At 30.5% G+C, this 17,487-nt stretch overlaps 3 protein-coding genes across 3 annotated transcripts; 2 read left to right on the top strand and 1 right to left on the bottom strand.

The window, feature by feature from the left end:
• The first annotated feature begins 561 nt into the window (after nt 1-561).
• On the top strand, nt 562-5,666 carry LOC146896525 (putative polygalacturonase At3g15720). The gene is made up of 9 exons (XM_085733430.1): nt 562-705; nt 835-966; nt 1,211-1,375; nt 1,669-1,876; nt 2,119-2,200; nt 2,540-2,648; nt 3,224-3,325; nt 3,443-3,628; nt 5,463-5,666. Exons 1-9 carry the CDS (start codon nt 562-564, stop codon nt 5,664-5,666), a joined length of 1,332 nt encoding a protein of 443 aa, XP_085589556.1.
• Nucleotides 5,667-7,433: 1,767 nt separating this feature from the next.
• On the top strand, nt 7,434-12,169 carry LOC146896526 (putative polygalacturonase At3g15720). The gene is made up of 8 exons (XM_085736130.1): nt 7,434-7,677; nt 7,907-8,038; nt 9,450-9,614; nt 10,280-10,487; nt 10,700-10,781; nt 11,123-11,231; nt 11,534-11,635; nt 11,761-12,169. Exons 1-8 carry the CDS (start codon nt 7,534-7,536, stop codon nt 11,986-11,988), a joined length of 1,170 nt encoding a protein of 389 aa, XP_085592256.1. The 5' UTR covers nt 7,434-7,533; the 3' UTR covers nt 11,989-12,169.
• Nucleotides 12,136-16,980, bottom strand: LOC146896527 (alpha/beta-Hydrolases superfamily protein). The gene is made up of 13 exons (XM_085736132.1): nt 16,750-16,980; nt 16,621-16,678; nt 16,471-16,526; nt 15,898-15,998; nt 15,586-15,655; nt 15,437-15,506; nt 15,070-15,126; nt 14,746-14,813; nt 14,577-14,657; nt 14,359-14,436; nt 14,113-14,268; nt 13,796-13,948; nt 12,136-12,382 (listed from the first exon to the last, which is right to left on the bottom strand). The coding sequence occupies exons 1-13, from the start codon at nt 16,876-16,878 to the stop codon at nt 12,305-12,307; spliced, it is 1,155 nt and encodes a 384-aa protein (XP_085592258.1). The 5' UTR covers nt 16,879-16,980; the 3' UTR covers nt 12,136-12,304.
• Between the last annotated feature and the right edge of the window lie 507 nt (nt 16,981-17,487).

Consider the following 17,487-nt stretch of genomic DNA (forward strand, 5'->3'; position numbering starts at 1 on the left):
AAAGGTGAAAGAACAATAGCTTATTCAAAAAAGAAACGGGTGAGAGGTTAAAGGTCATGTGCACCTCTTTCATTTTCATTAGTTATTATAGAAGATCTAATTACTTTTACTTATAATGGAATTATTATATAATTTGCCATTAAGAAGTGTGATTTAGAGCGTAATGCTAGTTTGGTTTTATCGAACAAAACCTAACTTTTTTTTAGCAAAACAATACTTTGTTCCAAAAAACACCTAAATACTTAAATTCATACTTAAGAAAAGTTTATTCAAATTATATGAAGTTTACATATCTGATGGTTTATTCATTCATTGAAAGAAAAATATAACATTTCAAATATTTAATGTATTTATTTTAAATACTTGAATATTTTTATCATTAGGACATTTATAATATATATTGACCGTTTACTTTTTTTCCACTAGTCCGTTCTATATTCCTAATAAATTATCTTCCATGCAATTTTCTATTTAAGCCCCACACCACCCTTCACAAATCATCATCATCATAGTATCTCATATCTCTTAATCTTCCTTCTTTTTTAGTTCACTCTATTCAACATGCAAGGGTTCGTTACTTTTGTTTCTATTCTTGCTTTTATTTTACCTTGTTTGTGTACGAGGCTGAATGTTCGAACCACAAATGGTATCTATAACGTGATGCAATATGGTGCACGTGGCGATGGAAAATCTGATGACTCAAAAGTACATGTTTCTATGAGCTTTTTCTTTATAATTTTAAATTAATATTGATATTTCATGAGAAACTTTTCTCTGCTATTATTTTCTTTCTATTCCTAAAATATATATTATCTTGTGCATGTTGAATTGTAGGCATTTTTTAGTGCATGGAGTAGTGCATGCAAAGCAGTAGGGACTTCAACACTAGTTATACCAGCAGGTAAAACATTCATGGCGTCAAAAATAAATTTTAGTGGTCCTTGCAGCGCCAAAATTCTCATTCAGGTACTCCCTCTTTGACCTTAATTGTAAGTGAAAGTTATTGTAATTTCTTGATTCAAATCTATAATAAGAGTGTGTCTAATATGGATCCTTTAAATAGTTTAAAGGTGTTTATCGTTTTTAAAATAATTATTCTAAATAAATTTACTTTTCCCTCTATATTGCATCTTAAAGGGAAAATAGTTGCACCTTTTAATAATGATTATTTAAAATAATTAAATAAATTTATTTTTCCCTCTATTGTTAGCTTAAAGGGAAAATAGTTGCACCTTCTAAAGCAGCGTGGAGAGCTGGATCAGAATGGATTAGCGTTGAATATGTAAATGGACTCACAATTGATGGCAATGGCCAAGGAAGTGTCCTTGGAGATGGTCCTACTTGGTGGCAATGCCCAAAGTGTAATCGACCCACGGTATGATTATTATTCACTTTTTTTGTTACAATTAGTTTAATTTCAAAATGTAGAGTAATAGTCAGTCTATTTAAAGCAAAATAGCATAGCAGAATGTTATTTTAAACTTATGATTATAATAATAAGTTATTTGGTAAAAGATTATAACAATGTAATTGATTATATATATACCCCTATTGCACATCAGCTATTTGTAGTCAAGCTTTTCTACAACTCTAACTAAAATAATTGAGCTCCAGACTATCGTTTTTATAGTTACTGAGTATCATGTGACATTTTTTTTTATGGTACAGATGTTGCATTTTCATTCTTGCAATGGTCTCAATGTTCGAAATTTGAGGATCATGAATAGCCCAAGATCTCATGTTTCTGTTAATATGTGCAATCATGCAACATTTTCCTATATATCTATTAATTCTCCTGCTACTAGCCCCAACACTGATGGGTTTGACATATCTCATTCCAGTAATATCTTAATACAAGATTCCAACATAAAATCTGGTAATTAAAGTTTATATTATCTTATGGTATTTTAAATTTTTAGTATATGCCTTAAAAAAAGATTATATAGACGTCTAAAAAAAGGTTATATCATTTTTTTATTTAGAGAGTCAAGTAGAAACTATTATGAAAAATGAGGAAAAATTAATTTTAAAAAATAATTTTGACTGAACATTAGCATCAGTAAATATAATTAACCTTTGGGTCAATTTAATTTGATTTTCATTTTTTCTTTTAAATAGGTGATGATTGTATTGCCGTCAATGGTGGCTCCTCTTTTATCAATGCTACTCGGGTTACTTGTGGACCAGGCCATGGGATAAGGTTTATAAAAGATTGTATCTCTAAAGTTCAATTTTAAATTTATATTATTTTTATTGTAGCTTTAGTAAAAATGAGAGCAAAGGATTTTAGTGTGTGTGTCATTGTATAAAGATTAAGCAACTAACAATCTAAATTTTTATTTTAAATCTCATTTCAAATGATAAAATATGATTTTGTTGGTGAACAAATGTTAATTTTTAGAATAATACTAGTAGTTAGAGTTTGACTTCTTGACATCTTTAAACTTAATATGGTGTGATATGATTTTAATTTTATATTATACATATATTCATATTTTTCAAGAATCTCATAAAAATGTGTACGGCATGAATTAAACAGTGTTGGTAGCCTTGGTGGAAATGGAGCAAATGATCAAGTTTCCGATGTTCATGTACGAAATTGCACCTTTATAGGGACTCAAAATGGAGCAAGAATCAAAACAGTTCCGGTGAGTATGACTAATAGGGTTGAAATATTTTTCCCATATTATTTATTCAATTTTAGTCCTTACTTTTTACAAAACTTTTATTTAATGTACAAAATATTTAAAAATATTAATGTGCTTTTATTTAATGTCCTTACATTTTTTTTGTATAATTAATGTGCTTTTTAAAAAATATAGACCATAAATGGATAAAAATATCATAGAGACTAAAATAAAATGAATATTTTATTAAGGATTTAAAATGAATATTATGAGTGAGAAATAGTTTCTCACATCCACTTTCTTTGCATAAAAATTGATTTATTGTAAATTTCACATCATAACTTTGTACCTTTTAGGACTTTTTATGTAGCAAATATTAAGAGTAATATATAATAATATCACAATATATATCTTAGTTTATACCAATATTTTCAATTGCATTTTGCAAAAAATAGCGATTCATTTCAATTTTGCTACTCTCTATGGTGCTGCTATAGCTGCTATTTATTCAAATTTGACAATATTTGTTCGAATTCAGCAATGCAATTTGTTCAAATTTAGCGATGCAATGACAACACCTTCATTGTCATTTGTAGGGTGGATTAGGTTATGCAAGACAAATTACATTTGAGCACATTGTGCTTGTCAATGTTATGAACCCGATAATAATAGATCAAGCATACACTCTTAGCACACTGGTACATATTTCACTCTAAATTATTATTCATATATTCATATATTTATATATTGTCATTTCAACAAAGTGTGTTATACATCATATTTATATATGCGTTGAATTTTGTTGAAATTATCAGGATACAGCTGTGTCGGTGAAAGATGTGACATATCGAGGATTTACCGGAACTTCTTCTAGTGATATAGCAATTGATTTAAAATGCAGTTCTTCTGGTTGTTTTAAGATTATATTGGATCAAAATAACATTGTTTCTGCACAACCAGGAAAGAAGACTTCCTCTTTTTGTAGAAATGCTCATGGATTAGTTAGAAATACTATTCCAAGTGTCCCTTGCCTATCTAATTAAATGTTGTATTGGCCTCCATAGTGTGGAGAAGAAGAAAAAAAACTAGTTAAAAGTGTATCATTAATTAAGTTATAATGAAATAGGCACGAAAACTCTTTTGTTTTGCATTATGACATGACATTCCCTATCCAAATTAGGATTTGATTATTTGCTTGCATTTACCAGATATATGATAACATATTCCTAATTTTAATCGCAACGTCATATTGACCATATCAAGACAACATACACAAATCTTTGGAATAAATCGTCTGTTTGAATATATTTTTGACCTACACATGTTAAATTTCATATATAAACTTCAAAATTCTTAGAACTCTAGTAATTCAACGGTTATATTGATGGTTTGGTCCTTTAACTATTTTTGAGGTTTCATTTTGATTCTTTAATTAGCTTTCGTTCCATTTTTATACCCCATAATTATATCTCCGCTATTCACGTTCTTTCTTTCCGACAATATTTAACCTCAAATGTTTAAGGTGGTCCAACATTGTAATTGGTCCACCAAAGATTTTATTAATTTTTTTAATTGTAACCATTTGATTTTTTTATTAAAAAACAGACCATTGGATTGTATATGTCTATTGTATTTAATATTGAACCAACACCGCCTATTTTTTTTATCCTTTTTCTTCATCTTCATTTCTTTAGTTCTTATCATCACATTCATCAAATAGGTGGTTATGGTGCACTATTAAATTTGGTAGATACAAATTCCATTGGTGGACCCATCCACCTCTTTACTAGAGGGAGAGTCAATGCCTTGCAAGTCTAACCAGACCCTATATCTTGCAAGACATAGGGCTTTTTTAACTTCATTTAAGAGATCTTTTTTAAAGCATGTGTAGATGCTGGTTTGCATTTATATTCAACTATTCGGTTATATGTCATTGAATCAATTGTCTATTTTGCTCAGCATCGGAAGTCGACAGGTAAAATGGATTTTGTGTCGTTTTTCAGACACGGAAATATATGATGAGGGATAAGTGAAGTAATGATTGAAATAGAAGGAATATATAATCGATTAAGGAGGAGCATGATACAGATAGTTAACATAGCTTATTTCCTAACAATACGTCTCTATTCTTCGTTGCGATATTTTATTTTTGATAAAACCGGCATAAAGGACCTAAAAATCCTTCTTATCGCTAGTCCAAGTGAAGACCTGCAATGAAGTATGTAGGATGATCTAAGGTTGATAGGTATGAGTGGTGCTTGGTTAGTAGTTGGTGATTTCAATGATACAGATAATCAAGCAAAAATGAAAGGAGGCGTGGTGGCTTGCGTAAGAAAGTGCAATTTATTTTCTAACATAATCAATATATGTAAACTGATTGATCTAGGAATGGTAGGATATCAAATACACTTTCAAATATTTGAGAGACTGGATATGGCTGTATGTAATGATGAATAAAATGGTAGTAAGGTGATGTTGGATCTTTAAAGACTGCATTCCGTTGATTCTGTGTAACCTATTTTGGAAAATTAAGGCGATTAATCCCCCGAATTAAATAACAGACAACGACCGATGTATGTGGCCTGGGAACAAACTTGATGATCGATCACTCAATAGCTTCTTCAAATGAGGATTCTAAAGTACTATATCAATGCTGAAGATATGAATATATATATATCAATTTAGGTGCAACAAAGATTAGATATGAATATTCATTGGCATCTGCCTCCTAGAGGAGGAGTCCAGATTAATACGGATGGAATCATGCAAGGTTGGGGTGCTTTAATTCGGGATGAGTATGGAAACTGGTGTAGTGTTTTTTCCAAATTCATATAGGAAAGCGTAGTGCTTATATTGCAGATTTATAGGGTTGCTTTTGAAGATTTGAAACTGGCGCATAGTAATGGGTACGTGAAAGTGGAATTATATCTTGATGTGAACACGGTGGAGGTTAGTATTCTGGGAAATAGCTGTAAGGTTTTTGTTTCCGAGTTTGGAGGGGAAGAGAATGAAAGGTTTGAGAAAAAAAGGAAGGACTAAGTAGAAGAAACATAGGACATTGGAATGAGAGGTTTTGCGGGCTTATCTTTCTTCAAAATATAAACCCTCCTCATTTGAGAAACTAAAAAATTGTATTGGATGAGGGTTTTTGAGGGGTTTTGGGGGGTTTATATGAATTTTTCAAATTTAATATATATTGTTAGGACATTCTTAAAATTAAAATTATATTAATCATAAGCATTAATTTATCATTCTCTAAAAAAAATACTCTTTTAAAAAATGTGAAAAGATTTCTCAATTTTCCTCTATATTTCTCTCCCTCCAAAGTCTTTCCTTCCCCTCCCCTCCAAACTCCCAAACAAATCTAAGTGAATATGGGGTTGGATCTTAGTGCAAAATACTCGTCGGTTTTTACAAATGAATTGGAACGTGAGAGTTTGTCACTCATTCCATCAAGTTAATATATATGGGATTTGATCAAGGAGTGGACGTGATCTTTTATGAGCAAATTCTGGTACAGCTGAGTGTTTTGTTTTGAGTAAATGGTCATTTTGGTCTTTGACTTTACATCTCATTGTTACAAAGGTCTTTGACTCATGATTAAATATAAAGTAATCCTTGAATGTGCACTTCCTTTATCAATTTAGTCTATGGCATTAAAAACTTAAGTTACTTGATGAGGTGACAAATGTTTTGTGCTAACAAGGTGCATGAGGTGTCACGGGACTAAAGTGAAAGTAGAAAATTGTCGCTTTAGTCCTAACCCGAAAATCAATATTTTCAAATTGAACCTCAAATCGTAAATCCCTATATCCCGAATTTAATCCTCAAATCCTTAAATCTCATTTAATTCCCTAAATCCCCAAATTGAATTTCAAACCCCTCTAAATCCCAAATTTAATCCCCAAATCTCTAAGACCATCCACAATGTAGCGCCTCATTTGAGTGCTTAAACGGGTCCCAACTGTACACGTCATTCGTTTTATAATTAATACTGAATGAGCACCCAATCTCTCCAACCCAGCATCTCAAAATAATTATGAATTGGGTCCCAACAATATCTCTATATCATTAAATTTTACAATAATTTGTATACTCATTCATAATTATATAATTTTAAAAATATTGAAGTAATTTAATTATAAATTATAAAAAAAAAACTCTTTCCCTCAAAAAAAAAAAACAAACTCTTTTTTAATTTTTATTAATAATTCAAGAAACTATTATTTGCAACTATTATATAATTTAACTATTATTTAAAACTATTATATAATTTATTTTTAATATTAAAATAATACAATATTTGAATATAGAGAAAAAATAGAATTAATTGTGCATGTGGGACCCATGAGTAATAGGCGAAAAAGGGTGTAAGCACCAATTCATTGATGTCACAATGGGGGTGCCTATTTAACATGGTGTTAAATAGGGGAAGGACCCCATTGTAGATGGTCTAAGTCTCTAAATTCTAGAAAGTGTAGAAAATTAATCTGAAGGTATATTAATTGAATAGAATAGAATAGATAGAAGCAGATTTGAAACGGTTCATAAAAAATAAAAATAAAAAAATAAACAAATTTGAAATGGAATACTACTTACTAGAATATACATATAAACAAAGTAACGAAAACTATAGTCAGATTTTTTTTTTGAAATTATTTTCAAACAATAATAATATATTTCCAAATATTTAATGTTTTTTTTTCAAATATTTAATGTTTTTATGATTAGGACATATTTAAAATATATTTTCCGTTTACTTTTTTTCCCCTTAGTCCCTTATATATAGTCGTAATAAAGTGTCTTCTATGCAAGTTTCTATTCAACCCCACACCACTACTTACTGCCTTCAAATCATCATAGTAGCTCTGAACCTTCCTTCTTTTTTAAATCACCCTAAGTCAACATGCAAGGGTTCATTGCTCTTGTTTTGATTCTTGGTTTTGTTTCACCTTGTCTATGTACAAGGTTGAATGTTGGAACCGAAAATGCAATTTATAATGTGATACAATATGGTGCACGCGGCGATGGCAAAACTGATGATTCACAAGTAAATGTTTCTTTGAACTTTTTCTTTATTATTTTCATTAATATGTCTATATATTTCATGAGAAATTTGTCTCCTATATTATTTCATTTGTAATTTATATATTTTTATGATAAGCTTATGGTTTTGGTAGATTATGACTATTCTAACTGAGTAGTGACCCTCAACAACAATATTTTCAATTATATGTATATGTTGCCTAATAAAATTATATGTGTATATTGAATTGTAGGCATTTGTTAATGCATTTAGCAGTGCGTGTAAAGCATCAGGGATGTCAACTCTAATAATACCAGCTGGAAAAACATACATGGTGTCGAAAGCAAATTTTAGTGGTCCTTGCAGCGCCAGAGTTCTCATCCAGGTAGAGTCTCAGATCTTATTTATAAGATCTATTCATTGATGTCAATAAAATAAAACACCTATATATTAATTATATATTGATGGACAAAATTTATGTATGAATTATTTTTTTTAGCAAGCAAAAATGAATTATATTACCATGAACAACGTAACTGTTGTAGCACAAGGCGTGCCATAACAATCACGAAAAGATCAAAATCCTGTTAAAATTACAATAAAGTCAGTCAATGCCCGTACATAAAAGCGGGCTTGACCATCAATTATGAGTACCAAAGTTAAAGACCACATTACTAGTTTTCAAGCACCACAAGGAATATGATTTTACTTTATTTAACAAATGTGGTATAGTTGTTGGACTTTAATTTATGTATGAATTATAATATAATTTTTTTAAGAAATTATGATATTAAATTTTAAAAATAATATTTTATATTGAAAATATAGATATGCATCATTATTATTCCAGTGAAGTTTTGGTATTGTGAAAATATTTTGTGTGTGTGTGTGTGTGTGTGTGTGTATATATATATAAGATATTAATTTTATTTTATAAAAACAAAATTAATTTCGATGCACTGCTAGTGTAAAAAAAATTAATTAATCACAAAGCATTTTTTGCACAACTTTGAAGATAGATATAATCAACGTTGACTATTTTTTAATATTCTACGGTAGTTTTTGATCTAAAATTGTATTTTCTCATTGTTCGTGTGTTACTTGCCCTCGATTAGGTGTTTGGTTGGATTTGTATTTTCTCATTGTTCGTGTGTTACTTGCCCTCAATTAGGTGTTTGGTTGGATTGGCTTATATTTAGAGCTTATATAAAGCAGTTTATGCAAATAAATAAACATTAATGTATTATTTATAAGTTTGTTAAGGTAGTTTATGAAAAAACAACTTATGGATTAACATAAAAGCTTAATTATTTGTATAAGCTCAATCCAAACAGGTTTTAGGCTTATTCCGTAACTTTTCTTATTTTATTTGTGTATTCTTTGTGCTTTTTCCGTTTAAAAAATACAAATGATTAATTATAAGAATCCACTATCAATTTCGTGGAGTTAGTTTAACTTTTTCAAAAACAAAAATGATTGATTAAATGATATTTCCTTTCCATGTTATTATGTCCTCCCTGATTTTTTTTTCTTTATTTCTTTGGGTCAAATAGTTTAGTAGTTAGAAATCCATCATTAACGTGAATAAATGTGACATTCGATAATGTCCCTTCTAACAAAGCTATGTTCATGAGAATGTTTTATTCTTATTTATTTCAATCTAATTTTAGATCATAAAAAATATTCTCAATTTTCATTCCTATATATTTATATACATAAATGTTTTTCTAAAATTAAAATATTAATGACAATTTAAAATAATTAAAATCATTAATATTTTTCCTTTTATACTGCAGCTTGAAGGGCAAATAGTCGCACCTTCTAGAGCAGCGTCGAAATCTAAGTTTTATTGGATTAGCGTTGAACGTGTAAACGAACTCACAATTGATGGCAATAACAAAGGAGGTTTTCATGGAGGTGGTCCTACTTGGTGGCAATGCCCAACTTGTGATCGACCTAAGGTATAATTATTATTCACTTTGTTCTATGTGAAAATTGATTTGAGGGTTAAATATGTTTTCCGTTCCTAAAATTATCGATTTTTATTTTTTTGTTGTCATATAACATATGGCACTTTTGTGTTCATATAAAAAAAAATTAGCACGCAAATTTTTGAACACATGTTTAGACAATTATATAAAGATCATTTACAAATAAAAAATATGAATTTATTAACATGGGGTGGATTAAATATGAATTTTTTAAATATCAAAAGTTTAAGATAAAAGTAATAAAATCTAGATATAGAATTCAAATTGTAAGCTCATTTTTTTGTTGATGAACTTTTTTTAATGTTCTAACATGTTTGTAAAAAAAATAATTCTAAAATACATTGTTTTCTTCTTCTTCTTTTATGGAAAAAAATGTTTGCCGACTTAACAACACAAACTAAAAATACGTGCGTAGAAATTTTATAAGTACACAAAAGTGGCACTTATTTCATGGCGACGAAAAACAAAAGTGTATAGGGATGAAAAACATATTTAATCATTAATTATCATTTTTTTAGAGGATAAAATGAACAGTTATAATTTGATTTTATATTCTACAACTTTTTATTGAGCCCCAAATTATCATTTCGAAATGATTGTGAATATCTTGTGACATAATTTTTCTGTTGGTACAGATGTTGTTTTTCCATTCCTGCAATGGTCTCAATGTTAGAAACTTGAGGATCTTGAATAGCCCAAGATCTCATGTTTCTGTTACTATGTGCAATCATTCAACATTTTCTCATATATCTATTAATTCTGCTGCTACTAGCCCCAACACTGATGGATTTGACATTTCTCGTTCCAATAATATCTTGATAGAAAATTCTAAGATAAGATCCGGTAAGTAAAGTTTATATTATGATTATTTTATAAGTGTCATATAGAAATTGATATGAAAAATGTGGAAAAGTTAATTAAAAAACATAAATTTTGACTAAACATATTAGTATAAGTAAATGCAAAACACTATTTTTATAGCTAATTAAGGTCATTATCCTTAAAATATTTAACATTTGCGGATATTTAACTTGAGTTTTTTTTCTTTTAAATAGGTGATGATTGTATTGCGTTTAATGATGGCTCCTTTTTTATTAATGTTACTCGGGTTACTTGCGGACCGGGCCATGGAATAAGGTAATAAAAATTGCATCTCTAAAGTTCAATTTCACACATATACTATTTCTATTGTACCTTAGTAAAAATGAGAGCATAGAATTATAATGTGTGTGCATGTGTAAATCGAATTTGGATTTGACAACTAATAACCTAAATTTGTATTTTAAATCTCATTTTGAAATGTCAACATATGAGTTTTTTTTTACAAACAATGTTAGATGTTAGTATGATATACTAGTGCTTAGAGTTTGAATTCTTGACATATTTAGACTTATTTTGGTGTGCCATAATTTTATATTGTACATGTATTGATATTTTTTATGAACCTCATAAAAATGTGTACTTTATGAATTAATCAGTATTGGCAGCCTTGGTAGAAATAGATCAAATGATCAAGTTTCCGATATTCATATACGTAACTGCACCTTCATTGGGACTACAAATGGAGCAAGAATCAAGACGGTTCCGGTGAGTGTGACTAATTGGATTAAAATTATGTTGATATTAAAATTTTATTCAGTTTTCGTCCTTACTTTTTACAAAATCAAATCAACGTGTCTTTAGTAGTTGTGCATTATTGAGACTAAATTCAAAATTTAAAATTTTATTAGGATTTAAAATATATTTTCAAATTTTGCTACTCTAAAGCACTGCTATAGCCACTATTTGACAATAATTTATACTAAATTTTGCATTGTAAAACAATGATAATATGTTCGAATTCAGCGACGCAATTTATAACAAAACTTTCATTGTCAAATATTTTGCAGGGTGGATCAGGTTATGCAAGACAGATTACATTTGAGCAAATCATTCTTGGTAATGTTAAGAACCCAATAATTATAGACCAAGGGTACAAAATTAGTCCACAGGTACATATTTCACTCTACATTATTATTCATATTATTATATCTTGTCATTTCAACAATGGATTATTTCACTGTTGATTGGTTTTATATATCATAGTTATATACAAGTTGAATTTTGAAATTTTTAGGATACATCTGTGAGGGTGAGTTCTGTGACATATCGAGGATTTACTGGAACTTCAGCTAGCAAGATAGCTATTAATTTAAATTGTAGCTCCCCTGGTTGTTTCGACATTCTATTGGATCAAAATAACATTGTAGCTCCTCAAGCAGGAAAAAAGACTTCATTTTTTTGTAGAAATGCTCATGGAACAGTTAGAAATACCTTTCCAAATGTCTCTTGTCTATCTAATTAATGTTTTATTGGCCTCCAATATGTGGAGAAATAAAGTTAAATAAAGAGTGTATCATTAGTCAAGTTGCAATGCAATTCGTGCAGAAACTTCATTTTTTGCTTGCATTTATGACATTTCCCTATCCAAATTTGGATTTGAATATCTGCATTTCCTAATTTTAATTGCAATATCATGTTGAACATATCAAGACAACATAAACAAAAATGTTTAGAATATATCATGTGTTTGAATATATACTTGGCCTACACAGGTTAAATTTCACATGTAAACTTCAAGTTTTGAACTGTAGTAATTCAACTACAAAAAATTTATATGTTTAGTTCTTTTTTCTTATTATTCCATAAATAAGTTGTCCAAGTTCTTCGCCGCAATCTTCCTGTGCATGATGTCCAGCCTAAAAAGAGCAAGAAGTTTATTGTAACATTCCCTTAGGAGAATAGAAAGATGTGTGAGAGTGTAATCTAAGAGTACAACCATAGTTTCCAAGCATAGTACTTTTGTGCAAATTCATACTAAAAAAACATTTCGGTTTTTACATTCTTTTGTCTTCAAGTTTCTTAGTTTCCAAGCTATCTTAGACAACAAGGAATTCAATAGTATTTAACCTATATGTCTAACTCTAACACTGCATCTCAAGCTAGATCAAATATATTACGTGCACCAAACTTGTTCGAATTCTTAAGGAACTAGGTAAATATATTAACAAACCAGACACCAGTGTTGATGATCAATGCCGCATTTGGTCCTTTCATTAAAAACTACATTCAAAGCAATTTTCAAGATTTCAATGTTGCCACATATTCCTGTATTTCCTAGACCTTTCCCAATTTAAGCTCCCTATGAAACTGCTTTAATCACATAAAGTCACAAGTTGATGCTGCTATAGCACAGTACATGGCCACAATACTAGATACTAGATCTAGCAACTTAAGCTCTGAGAGTCAAGATGATCCATTCCTGACATGGTATTAGAACCTCTATAATCTAGTGCGCCAGAGATTTATATTTCTTGCCTGCCATTCTTCTGACAAAAAGTTGAATTTCCACACAAGGTAGATGAGCTAGTGCATTGGCCATTTTTCAAAGCTCAGGAGGTTCTCGTGTGAGGAGGTGCATTAGAGAAACGGTATGGAAGTTATCATGTGTTTTTCACCTAACAGTCTAAGTTCTTAGGAATAGGAGTACATTTAGAGTATAGTGAGAGTGTGCAAGTGCAACAATTGACAGAAAATTATGAGAAAAATCTTAGATTTTTATATTTTACCCTCTCTATTTTTAAAAATCTGCACTCCTTCAACTCAATTTTTATATTATGCACTCACTGACTCGGGTTCCTTGACATTCCTCATCCATGAGATTAAGCTACTTCTAGCATAGACACGATATCCTGAAGTTTAGTGTCAAACCTACCAAACTATCATCAAAACAGTCAATGATCTGACTGTTGATAAGAATGTGATCCATATACTACGAATGAATGTCACTGCAAGGGGCATTTATAAATCGGCTTACCACATTTTCATTGTGAAGAGTTATGCTAAGAACCCTTAACCATAGTTTCTATTAGTATATGTATGCTCTTAAGAAAGAAATGCTTCTTAGGTTTATGATTGCATACTCATTGGCTTTTATTTAAGCAAAGTAACAGGTAACGAGGCATATTTTTTTACAAATATATGCTCATATAGTAGCCTTGCGGAAGGCAAGCAGGAAAAGAATGATACTTTTTGGCTTATAAAAAATAAGAGCTTTGAAGTAACTAAAACCAGCTTAAGACAAATATGTGAAAAGGAATCTAAGCATTTACCTTTGGAACTTCAATAAGCTTATGGTTGGAACCTTTGCAGAAATCTTCCACTCCATCGTAGCTCAACCAGCGATCTCTCTGGCCCCAACATACGGTGGTTCGAACGTTCCAACTTTTGTCCTGTAGTATTGTTTGCATATCCTCCACATACCTCTGAAGGAAATATGAATTAAACAAACACCAAATTTCTCAAATCACAGATAAATAAAATCTAATGTTTTATGTTAATTGAGTACTTTATTTTGGCATGAGTCGAAACGACAGAGACTGAATCTCAGTGAATTTCTATATATTTTGGGATAAAGATAAATATTCACCTTTAGGTCTTTCTTCATGGTTCTGGTGATTGCATTCAATGCAAACCCTGAGGAGCCAGATATGAGATAGGGTCTTCTATAGACCATTGCATCTTCTTCTTTCATTTTGTAGGGTCCACAGCTTGTCAGTGCTTTGTCACTGGCCCTCAATGGATCCTAAACACTCACAAGAGAATCAATCACATTAAATGGAATCTTTAGGTTCTGTATTAAACTTGAATACTAGTATTTATGATCACTATATACCTGTGAAAATATTTCACCTAGCAGAAAGTTGCTGAATATGGACAATGTAGGTGGAAGTTTGGCATGTTGGGCTGTTAACTTATAAAATAAGAAAGAGAAATTCAAGTTATTAATCATAAACTGAATGTAATTAATCACGTATTTAAACTTAATTAACCATGTCAAAATTTGATTTCAAATTTATGTGTCAGAATTACACAACTCAAAAATAAACATACAGGTGGATTAATGAGTATTAAGTTGTTAATCTTCTCCTGGTGTTTGCTGGCATACTTAACTACAACTGGTGCAAAATATCCCTGCAAACAAGCAAGACTAATGCTATGTCAAAGAAGAGATTACTTTAACTAGTAGATCCATGATTCTTATTAGCCAATGGAAACTTACTTGGACAACAAGTGAAACTTTGGTAACAGCTAGTTCATCAATAAGCGACTCCAATGATGACACATATTCTGCATGGTAGAAGAAAATAAATCATTTCAGTTTCTCATGAATCTTTCATTTTTTCTTCTTTTTCAAAACAAGAATCCTTAGTAAGCAAAATAAATTCTAGAGGTGTAGAATTTTGTGTCATGTTTGAATGCTCTAGAATATAATTGATTTTGCCTTCAAAATTTGATGTTTCTGCCTCTAAAACTGATTTTTAGACTCAAATGCATTGTTCAACTCAATTTTTGTCGCTATGAAACGAAACACACAAGCAATTACCATCAAGGGTGTAATCAAACCCATATTTGGGTTGAGGCTTATCAGAAAACCCAAATCCTGAAACAGAAAAAGAAAATGGAGTGAGTATTTAGACTCATCACTCACAAACTGAACCACATCTCTACTAACTTTGAGTTAAATGAAAGCTTGATTATCAAGGAAACTACATTAGCCCAAAAATAACATTAACAAACTAAAGTTGGCCCTCAATATTTGTTCTGAAAGATTTCATTCATTGAAAGCATTTTACAAAATCCAATCCTATGCTTCTAAAAGCATCCATTAATTTGGTTTATATCAATTAAAAGCCATAAAGTAAGCATTGACACAAAGCATAGTTGAATATGTCACGAGAGTGTGATCTTACCTAGCCAATCAAATGTTACGGCGCGATAGTCCTTGGAGAGTACAGGAAGAACCTTACGATAAGAATATGCCTAGGCAGCAACATAGAAATCATATTAATTGTGATGGATCATATAAGAATATGCCTAGGAAGAAACAAATGAAACTCACCTGTGAAGGGAAACCATGGATTAATATCACTGAAGGATTATCAACACTTCCGCTTTCGACACAAAACCATCTATTGTGGAAAATCATATTCACATAATATGATTCAATTAGTAACGTAGGAATAAAGTAAAGTGAAGAAGCTGAAATAGATTCTTAATTAAGTCTTTTAGCATTACTTATTAAATGTCAAGTTTAACTTCAACTGAGATAATAACCGCAATTTTTCCTATGTCATATTTTTCTTAATTTGTCATGTGTTCTTCTAATATGAAGATTGTTATGTCGACATAACAATACATTTAGTTTAATTACCTGAAACGATCGCCGGTAGCTTGAGAGCTAGTACCCATTGTTAGCCCAAAAATTGGATCTTTTGCTTTTTCACCAGTTCCAGGAATTAAATAAGCTTTAACCTAATCATATCAACAACAAAATTGGATAAAAATCATATAATAGTGTTCGAAATTGCAACATTCTAACCTCAACTTAATGAAGTTCAAATAATAAAAGGGATCACTTTCTCTGTATCATAATATTGTAACCTTACACTTCACAATCAATTTAGTCATGCTAACAAATTTTTGTCACATAGGGTTGAATTGTTAGCAGAATTGTTTAGATAACTGTGGTGATAACAAATTCTTTTCAATACAAGAAAAGTGTCACATTGCTACTAGACATGAGTCAAACCCCTTCTAACCATTGTTCAAGATAACTCGGGTTCAAATCCTGACTAGAACAATCGTTGGCAAAAATTTATTTACTTTCCAGCTGAACTCAAGATTACCTAACCCTCGGAAACCGGAGGGGTAAGACAAAAAAAAAAAAAAAAAACTTTTGACAGCATATAAGAAATGGATGAAAAATGATGATATGAATAATTACCATTTTCCCTTGCTTAAACCATTCATCACTTGGATTAGGCCCATCTGAATATTTTCCTGTGATTCCAATAATATTTCAGAATTACATAAAAGAACTTTATACAATAAATCTATGATCCAAAAAAGGAAATGAAAAAGAGTTGCTAGCTACCTCCACTGAAAGAGAAACCATCACCAACAGAAATAGGAGCATCCAGAAGATAATCATCCTGCAGCATTGGAAACAAAGTATGAAGAGGTAAAGCTGATAAAAACAAGCCATTAACACAAAGACACAAACTTTGTCTCCATTTGAAGTACTACAGTTCAGCTTCAGAGTCTTCCTTGAATGGAAACGCTTTGTGGAAGAAGAATGAAGGTGAGAATGGAAGTAACAAGAAGATGAAGCATGAAAGGCTTGAATGGTCATTGCATGAAAGAAGCACTGGTTGGTTTGGTTTGGTTTGATTGGTTGGAGAATGAAGAGGGAAAAAGTAGCTTAATAGGTAACAGAACAGAAAAACCGTTAGTTAGTACTTTTGATGCCAACATAGGAAAAGAAACATATGATGTTTTTTGTCCATTTGGAATGGATAGGGATTCTCTGGTCTCAAAATTGCTTACAAATACTAACTTGTAAATTTCAAAATAAGAAAAAAGAGACCAATTTGCAAATTTAAAAATTTTATAGGGGCTAAGTTGCAAAGTCCGAATAATTAAAATAGACTAATGTTTGAAATATATAGAAATCAATTTGCATTATTTAAAAGAATTATAACGACTATTTGGAGATTCACATCGAAAATGTTAAATTTTCAAGTTTTTTTTTTTTTTTGGAAATTCGGTATACGACCAATGACTGATTAATTCAGGGGACCAATCTCATCGGCCAATTGAAGGTAGAATTTGAATTACCCTCTTATATACCTCAAAAAAAGTAACTCATACAAACACTGAAACACACTCTTAGGAGGTGTGAGTATTAAAATTAGGGGTGTGAAATAGAATTAACAGAAAGAAAGAGCTTTGAATGAGAAGC

The sequence above is a fragment of the Medicago sativa genome, chromosome 8, assembly GCF_051527215.1.
Source record: "Medicago sativa cultivar Bolivia chromosome 8, Bolivia_mono, whole genome shotgun sequence".
In the NCBI taxonomy this organism is placed as follows: domain Eukaryota; kingdom Viridiplantae; phylum Streptophyta; class Magnoliopsida; order Fabales; family Fabaceae; genus Medicago; species Medicago sativa.

Coding starts and splice junctions, on each gene's coding strand:
- LOC146896525 (XM_085733430.1), top strand. CDS start 562: ATGCAAGGGTTCGTTACTTTTGTTTCTATTCTTGCTTTTATTTTACCT. Junction 3,326..3,442: donor CATACACTCTTAGCACACTG/GTACATATTTCA, acceptor TGAAATTATCAG/GATACAGCTGTGTCGGTGAA. Junction 3,629..5,462: donor GTAGAAATGCTCATGGATTA/GTTAGAAATACT, acceptor AAATTCATATAG/GAAAGCGTAGTGCTTATATT.
- LOC146896526 (XM_085736130.1), top strand. CDS start 7,534: ATGCAAGGGTTCATTGCTCTTGTTTTGATTCTTGGTTTTGTTTCACCT. Junction 11,232..11,533: donor CAAGAATCAAGACGGTTCCG/GTGAGTGTGACT, acceptor AATATTTTGCAG/GGTGGATCAGGTTATGCAAG. Junction 11,636..11,760: donor GGTACAAAATTAGTCCACAG/GTACATATTTCA, acceptor TGAAATTTTTAG/GATACATCTGTGAGGGTGAG.
- LOC146896527 (XM_085736132.1), bottom strand. CDS start 16,878: ATGACCATTCAAGCCTTTCATGCTTCATCTTCTTGTTACTTCCATTCT. Junction 15,656..15,897: donor GCTACCGGCGATCGTTTCAG/GTAATTAAACTA, acceptor TTTCCACAATAG/ATGGTTTTGTGTCGAAAGCG. Junction 15,127..15,436: donor CGTAACATTTGATTGGCTAG/GTAAGATCACAC, acceptor TTTCTGTTTCAG/GATTTGGGTTTTCTGATAAG.